Raw genomic sequence first — 8,989 nt, 5'->3', positions numbered from 1 at the left:
CATCCCCCTTCTTCACATGTTTCCTCTCTATTCGCTGCTAAATTAAAGGCATCTATGCCTGAAAAAAATCTGAAAAAAGACTTGGCACGACAAGCCATACGACTGCTTTTTACGACTTTTTAATATTTTTTTATACATTTATTTTGACTGATTTTTTTTTGTGAATTTTCGACATGCTATAGTATGACTTTTTTTTTCCCTGAAAAAATTGACCATGGCTTTGGACTCACTACACTCAGACTTTGATTGACACCCAATATATAAGCATATGTTATGACTTTTAAAACATTTTTACAACATTTTATGAATTTTGTTGATTTTTTACTTTTTTTTCGACATGCTATAGTATGACTTTATTTTTTTTTATTTGACCATGGCTTTTTATGACTGTTTTGGACTCACTACACTCAGACTTGGCACGTCAAGCGATATGAGCGGTTTTTATGACTTTTTAATAATTTTCCATAATTTTTCATGAATATATTTCGACTGACTTTTTCGTGAATTTTCTACATGCTATCATATGACTGTTTTTTTTTCCTCAAAAAAGTTGACCATGGCTTTTTATGACTGTTTTGGACTCACTACACTCAGACTTGGGGGTCGAGTGGTTAGAGCGCATCCTGTGTACACATATACGCAGCCCACCCCGGTTCGAATCCCGGCCGGAGGTCCTTTTCTGCATGTTTCCTCTCTATCCACTGCTAAATTAAAGGTATCTATGCCAGAAAAAATCCGAAAAAAAGGCTTGGCACGACAAGCCATACGACTGCTTTTTAATATTATTTTATTAATTTATTTCAACAGATTTTTTTCTGGAATTTTCCACATGCTACAGTATGACTTTATTTTTTCCAAAATTTGACCAAAATTTGACCATTTGGACTCACTACACTTAGACTTTGATTGACACGCGATATACAAGCATATGTTATGACTTTTACATCATTTTTACAACATTTTATGAATTTTGTCGATTTTTCACTTTTTTTTCGACATGCTATAGTATGACTTTTTTTTTCCCTGAAAAAATTTACCATGGCTTTTTATGACTGTTTTGGACTCACTACACTCAGACTTGGTGCGACAAGCGATACCAGCGTTTTTTATGACTTTTTAATATTTTTCTCAGCCTATCAAGCATTTTATTATAGTGAGGAAATTAGAGGAGAGAGAGAGACATTATGCTGGAAATACATCCCGGGCTGGATTCAAACCCTCGACCTCCATGTCGAGGACGTTAAGCCTCTGTACATGGGTACATTGTTTTTTGTGATGTTCGGGCAGTTAACTACCTTGTGTGGTCTGTCGAGTCTAAGCGAGTGTGCCCTGCTTTGTAAAGTACCTGTATATTTTTGCTATCCAGTTCTTATTAAATACTTTATTCTTTAACTATCAGAATTCGGCTATGTTGTTGACAGAGATCCTAGACGTTGCTTGATAATAGTTCCCTTCCGGGTATAAATCCACATGAGAGCAGCCCAAATGGGCAAGAAAATTGTAAAATGTCCATGAAATAAAACTAAAGATTGTGTGCATTAGTACTGCAATTAACGATTGTTTCTATTGTCATTTAATCAGTTGATGGTTTTAGTCAAAGTATCAGAAAATTGGGGGAAAATACAAAACAACAAAACCTTGAATTTGAGTCATTTTGTGGATTTTTTAAATACATTATTGTAATGTTTAATAATAGTTCATGTTGGCACTGATATGTTTGAGAAAGTATAGCTGGAGGTTAACTAAACAACTTCACAGATATCCCACATGTCTGAGGAAGTCTCATTTTACAATCATATGAACTGTTGACTGACTCGACCTCGTCTCTTGTGGATGTTGAAGTAGAAAGATGGCCAGCCGTGGTTCCTTTTGATCTTCATGTCTAACATGAATCTTTCCTGTCTCGTTACCGTACCATCTGCCTGTTTGTGAATTTTCAACATGCTATGACTTTGTTTTTGGGGTAAAATATTGACCATGTCTTTTTATGACTGTTTTGGATTCACTACACTCAGACTTGGCGGGACAAGCAATACCAGAGATTTTTAGTACTTTTTCATAATTTTTAATAATTGTTTATGAATTTTGTGGTTCAACTTATTTTGTGAATTTTCGACATGCTATAGTATGACTTTTTTTATTCGGGGGTAAAATTTGACCATGGCTTTTTATGGCTGTTTTGGACCCATGACACTCAGACTTGGTGGACAAGTGGTTAGAGCGCATCCTGTGTACACATATACGCAGCCGACCCCGGTTCGAATCCTGGCCAGAGTTCCTTTGTTGCATGTCACATCCCCCTTCCTCACATGTTTCCTCTCTATTCGCTGCTAAATTAAAGGTATCTATGCCAGAAAAAAATCTGAAAAAAGGTTGTGCACGACAAGCCATACGACTGCTTTTTACGACTTTTTAATATTTTTTTATACATTTATGTTGACTGATTTTTTTTGTGAATTTTCGACATGCTATAGTATGACTTTTTTTTTCCCTGAAAAAATTGACCATGGCTTTTTATGACTGTTTTGGACTCACTACACTCAGACTTTGATTGACACCCAATATATAAGCATATGTTTTGACTTTTAAAACATTTTTACAACATTTTATGAATTTTGTTGATTTTTTACTTTTTTTTCAACATGCTATAGTATGACTTTATTTATTTATTTTTTTTTTTAATTTGACCATGGCTTTTTATGACTGTTTTGGACTCACTACACTCAGACTTGGCGCGTCAAGCGATATGAGCGGTTTTTATGACTTTTTAATAATTTTCCATAATTTTTCATGAATATATTTCGACTGACTTTTTCGTGAATTTTCAACATGCTATCATATGACTGTTTTTTTTTCCTCAAAAGAGTTGACCATGGCTTTTTATGACTGTTTTGGAATCACTACACTCAGACTTGGGGGTCGAGTGGTTAGAGCGCATCCTGTGTACGCAGCCCACACCGGTTCGAATCCCGGCCGGAGGTCCTTTTCTGCATGTTTCCTCTCTATCCACTGCTAAATTAAAGGTATCTATGCCAGAAAAAAATCTGAAAAAAAGGCTTGGCACGACAAGCCATACAACTGCTTTTTAATATTTTTTTATAAATTTATTTCGACAGATTTTTTTCTGGAATTTTCCTCGTGCTACAGTATGACTTTATTTTTTCCAAAATTTGACCAAAATTTGACCATTTGGACTCACTACACTTAGACTTTGATTGACACGTGATATACAAGCATATATTATGACTTTTAAATCATTTTTACAACATTTTATGAATTTTGTCGATTTTTCACTTTTTTTTCAACATGCTATAGTATGACTTTTTTTTTCCCTGAAAAAATTGACCATGGCTTTTTATGACCGTTTTGGACTCACTACACTCAGACTTGGTGCGACAAGCGATATTAGCGATTTTTACGACTTTTTAATAATTTTTAATATTTTTTTATGAATTTTGTGGTTTGCCTTATTTTGTGAATTTTCGACATGCTATAATAATGCTGACACCATTGTCCAAAGCATCGCAGATAAACAGGGTTTATTACATAATCCATTTTTACATATAACCATTGTTATCTCCAGTCCAGCGGGTCCCCCACATGTAGTACAACACTACAGTGTCAACGTCCAAACATGAGAAACATTAGCGGTGGCGTTCAGACAGAAGATGAAAGCTCATGGTCACTGTCCCGGCCACGAGGCTCGAAGGTTGAGGAGGATCGCCACATCGCAGGGCGCCAAGCAGTAGACCCCCAACTCGTTCAGCGCAGACTCCGGTGGAGGATCCCCGGCACCGTCCCAGTCCCTCACTTCCTCCTCCGACTCCTTGAGGAGATTCCTCAGCAGAATAGCAGAGCCCACGTTGAGACACAAGATGATGGACGCCTCCTTAACACTGGAGGGAGAGAGAGAGGTAGAGAGACATTAAAAACTTCATCCCCTTCACTACGAATACTGCACAAAATAAAAAGGCATCAATATCAATGTTGTTGCTAATCATTAACATATCCCCCCAAATATAATCCCCCCCGAGCCTTTAGTGTCCAGAAAATAATTAATTAAACGTGTTTTTCCAGTTGCATTATAGAAACAGACATGGCATTTAAATATTAAGAAGTCTGAAAGTGAAAGATTATTTGGTCGTGACGATCAGGACTGATGCTTGTGGAAAATAAAACTCTCTTACTGCTTAAAGAAGTTCTCGGGTCTTTTGCAGTAGTGACCAAACAGAGGAAACAGGTTTCTGCTCATGTCGAACTGCAGCTGAGCCGCTCCGCCTTCACTGAAGTGATTGGACAGGATCACCTGACGGAGACACGAGGACACGCTCAGCGACAAAAAAAGCCAGTCATAAAAATATTAAAAAGTCATACAAATCCCTGGTATTGTAGATGAAGATTCTAGATCGAATCGTCTACCTTTGCTGTAAACGTTAAAATGTTCGTACGCTAACGGCCCTCGTTGTATGTTTTTAAGTTTTTATTCTCGTCTTACGTCCTGGTAGAGAACGTTGTCCAGTCTCTCCGCCAGGCCCTGCCAGGCCAGCTGGAACAGAGACAGACTCAGGACCTGATGAAGGTTCAACAAGCGGTCCCTCACGCAAAGCATCATGGGACACGCCGAACTGGACAGCGTCATGGCGGACTGGTCGTTGGCCGTCGGGAGGGACAGCCACCTGCAGGAAAACGAGGCAAACCGGTGAAAACAATCATTCCTGGGTTGGTGCTGCCCTCTGCTGTCCGGGGAAGGGAAGTAAATGTGGCGTAGTACTAGTATGAGTCCACCAGATGGCAGCATCAGATAACTTAATAGGAGAATGGGACCACATTAAATATATTTACCACCAGAATTTATACTTGACACACATTTTTGCTATCAAATATAAAAAAATAAATATTTGTCTGGGTCGTCATGGTAACTAACTGGCGTCTCTCACCTGTCTTGGCTGTATGGTTTGGCTTTCTCCGCGATCTCTCTCATGGTCCACTCCAGCAGCCGGCCCATCATGTCCCCTCTGAGCCGGTCCAGCAGGGCCAGCAGACCCTCGAACAGAGACCCCTCCAGGGAGGCCAGGCGGCCCACCTCCATCACCCCCAGACCGCCCAGGACCACCTCCTCGCCGAGGGAGACCGCCGCCTGCTGCAGCTGCAGGAAGAACTGGAGACATGAATAGATAAATAGAAAGGAACTGATAAGCTGTCATGACAACGGGGGGTTGGGTTTAGTTTCCCAGACTTCCTGTTTGATGGCATCCACTCACCACGTTGTCGCACCAGTCTCCCAGGATGGTGGAGACGTAGTTGACGGCGTTGAGGATGGCACAGTAACGGGCGCCCAGCGGGCAGCGAGACTCCTCTTTCATCACCTGGAAACAGGAAAATATAATAACGGGGATCACGTTCTCTAAAAATGACCCTTTTTGAGGTTGTCAGACGGCAACATGATCGCAATACAGCGTTCATTTAAAGGTCAGTCACGAAAATAGTCACGAAAAAAAGTCACGTAGAGAACTATGAGGGGCCGTCTGGGACATAATTCAGAATTACCTCTCACACACACATGTGAAATGCTCTCATATACACTACTGAAACACTCACATAAACAACTGAAAAAGTATTTGCTCACACACACACTACTGAAACGCTCTCACACACACTACTGAAACGCTCTCATACACACTACTAAAACGCTCTCACACACACACTACTAAAACGCTCTCACACACACTACTGAAACCCTCTCATACACACTACTGAAACGCTCTCATACACACTACTGAAACGCTCTCATACACACTACTGAAACGCTCTCACGCACACTACTAAAACACTCTCACACACACTACTAAAATGCTCTCATACACACTACTTCACTTTAATTTTTAAGAGGATTTTACTTGGTTATATGAGAGCGTTTTAGTAGTGTGTATGAGAGCGTTTTAGTAGTGTGTGTGAGAGCATTTTAGTAGTATGTGTGAGAGCGTTTTAATTGTATGTATGAGAGCGTTTTAGTAGTGTGTGTGAGAGCGTTTTAGTAGTGTGTGTGAGAGCGTTTTAATTGTATGTATGAGAGTGTTTTAGTAGTGTGTGAGAGCGTTTTAGTAGTGTGTATGAGAGCGTTTTAGTAGTGTGTGTGAGAGCGTTTTAGTAGTGTGTATGAGAGCGTTTCAACAACGTGTGTGAGAGCGTTTTAGTAGTGTGTGTGAGAGCGTTTTAGTAGTGTGTGTGAGAGCGTTTTACTTGTATGTATGAGAGCGTTTTAGTAGTGTGTGTGAGAGCGTTTCAGTATAGTGTGTGAGAGGATTTTCAGTTAAACCGGAAGGCATTTCAGTCAAAGCGGAAGGTGTTTCAGTAAAACCGGAAGGTCTTCCGTTCAACAAAATTGCGCAATTAACAGCGCGATTCAAGTGTTGATCGTCAGCCACGTTGTTTGCAACACTAATGTCTGCCCAACAGCCTGCACGTAGCCTAACCGAGGCAGCAGCGTTACTTTCCACTGTACTGGCGTCAGCGGAGACCATCAGAACCTTGTCAAATGCGTTGTCGGGCAGCAATTGACGTTGCAAATCCAAGCCGCGACACGCTGGGCAGTCATATCGCGTCGCTTTTCCCCTCCCGGACAGCACAGCAGCATAACACTGCCAACTGCAGCTCCAGTCCGGAGAGAGTGTGCGCCGTGTTATCACGGGCAACGCTTCATCTACATCAAGGAGGAAAGGGTAATTATAAATATTGTTTTTCTAAATGATTGTTTAATCGAACGTAACGCAACGTAATATGGCATGGTAGTGAGCTAATAGTTAGCTGTTCGTGCCACCACTACAAACATGCGGGGGATTGAGCCCTCACTTTCTGCTCAGTTGTTGTTTATTCAGAGCTATTGTGTGCGTGTGTGTCTTTGTGTGTATCTGTCTTTGTGTGTTTGTTTGTTGGTTTTCATCTCTCTACTCTGTTTAGATACACAAATACGATCGCATTTGTCAATCGCGGTATTTTATTTTGAAATTGCTTTTATTTTGAAAATTGATCGGCTTGTCTCGTGTTTCTATGTGTGACTTCCTGTCAGAATTGACTCGATCGCTCGCGGCTCGCGCATAAAATAGACCAGACGGCGAAACGATCGCTGCACGGCGCTTTGCGTCTGGTCTGAACTACTATCTGTTAACAAGGGCGCCGAAAGGAAGCGGGCTCCATTCCTTGGCTATTCGCGGCGCTTCGGCGGCCGGTGTGAACCGGGCGTAACAGGGTTTCCGCAGGTCCTAAGAATATCAGATCTACTGCAAACTTGCAGGGCACCCAAAGAAGTACACTGTCGAATTAGGTGCTTGTAGGTACCAGCTATTATTGTTTGTAGTCTTGTAGCTGTTGCTATGGTAACATACGGAATGTGAGTCACGTGGTAGTACGTCAGCAGGTAGTAAAATCGGCTGTTCTTCACCTGGTGTTTGAACTGTCTCTAAGACAGTCTGAGCAGCCTCACAACAACACCAATTAGAGTAAAAGAAAAATTATAACACAATGTCACTGCTTGTGTTCTTAGCTGCAATAAATATACACAAACCAGCATTCCTTTGGAGATATGTTTTATTGAACAGCCAGTGCATCCAGCAGGTAAAGTTTTCCCCTGCTTAGCCTCGTGGCGACTGGCTCCTGTTTTTTTTGTTTGTTTTGATTTTGATAGTCACTTGAGTGCAATTTGGACACACGACGTGTTCAATATTAATACACCTAATAAAATAAACCAGCAAACATCGCTCTCTCTATATATATTTGACCTAAATATGAATATTAATGCATAAATATAACTGATATTAATAACCATTACCCATTATTGATATAATATTGATAGGGGGTGGTGGTAAGTATTTGGTTTTGTATTTCCACTAGCAGTATGACTTATATTGTACTGGCTGTTTTCATGTAGTCGTGATTGTTGCATTCTTATTTTAGAGTCAGGACACAGCAGCATAACCATTTCAACAAGGACTTAATACTACTCGATAATCAAAAACAATCAAGCTGAACATATGCTCTGTATCCCTTTCTGTGCCTCACTTTCTGTCTCTGTCTGTTTCTCCGTCTGCCTGTTTGGGTCTCTTTTTGTCTCTCTTGACCTGTCTTTGAGCGTTCGTTCCTTTGAACAATTGTTGATCATCTATCCATCGTCTACCGCTTATCCTGTTTTCAGGGTCGCGGGGGGACTGGAGCCGATCCCAGCTGTCATTTGGCGAAGGCAGGGTACACCCTGGACAGGTTGCCAGTCCATCGCAGGGCCAACATGTAGAGACAGACAACCATTCACACTCACATTCACGCCTACAGGCAATTTAGAGTCATCAATGAACCTATCCCCATCCTGCATGTCTTTGGACTGTGGGAGGAAGCAGGAGAACCCTGGGAGAACCCACGCTTACACGGGGAGAACATGCAAACTCCACACAGAAGGAACCCGAACCAACCCGGGAATCAAACCCGGGACCCTCTTGCTGTGAGGCGACAGTGTGACACTACACCACTGTGCAGCCAGTGTTTATCATGTTCATTTATTTTTCATAAAATGTTTTAATGTTTTTAATGTTTTAACAAAACTTTAATTCACGGAATACACTGCACAAGTGAAGAAAATGTATTAAAAAACCTTAACATAACTCAAATGTTATTCACTGAAGACTGCAGAAGTGAAGAAAAAACATCTATTCCATGGTTCCCATCATTTTCAATGCAAATGTTCCTGCATTATTAATGAGACCTGAATGCCACAGCTGAAGAGGGGTCTGTTGTGTGAAGAGGCCATGGTTTTTCCATTGATTTATGAATTGTGTTACTACTCTTTCAATCCTTGGTAAATAAATATAATGCAGACAAAATAAATGTAGTTCATTCAATGAATCCAGTACACCCTGTTCCTCCATGAAGTTAAAGATGTTTATAAAGTGTCTAGATATGACTATTGCGTTCTATCAATAGTCTCTCAATCCTTTGGTTGTGT

At 40.7% G+C, this 8,989-nt stretch overlaps 1 protein-coding gene across 1 annotated transcript in view; it reads right to left on the bottom strand.

Moving 5' to 3' along the window:
* Window positions 1–3,582: 3,582 nt before the first annotated feature.
* rint1 (RAD50 interactor 1) overlaps window positions 3,583–8,989 on the bottom strand; it is a 12,409-nt gene continuing 7,002 nt past the window's right edge. The window contains exons 11-15 of the mRNA XM_084038742.1: window positions 5,262–5,366; window positions 4,938–5,158; window positions 4,496–4,676; window positions 4,188–4,306; window positions 3,583–3,896 (exon numbers count right to left, since the gene is read on the bottom strand). Coding sequence (XP_083894868.1) covers window positions 3,683–3,896; window positions 4,188–4,306; window positions 4,496–4,676; window positions 4,938–5,158; window positions 5,262–5,366 — 840 coding nt within the window. The 3' untranslated portion in view covers window positions 3,583–3,682. The remainder of the gene's footprint in view (window positions 3,897–4,187; window positions 4,307–4,495; window positions 4,677–4,937; window positions 5,159–5,261; window positions 5,367–8,989) is intronic.

This window comes from Eutrigla gurnardus (assembly GCF_963514095.1).
Source record: "Eutrigla gurnardus genome assembly, chromosome: 21".
In the NCBI taxonomy this organism is placed as follows: Eukaryota; Metazoa; Chordata; class Actinopteri; order Perciformes; family Triglidae; genus Eutrigla; species Eutrigla gurnardus.
Note: the sequence above shows the minus strand (reverse complement) of the source record. Positions and strands in the feature narration are given on the sequence as shown.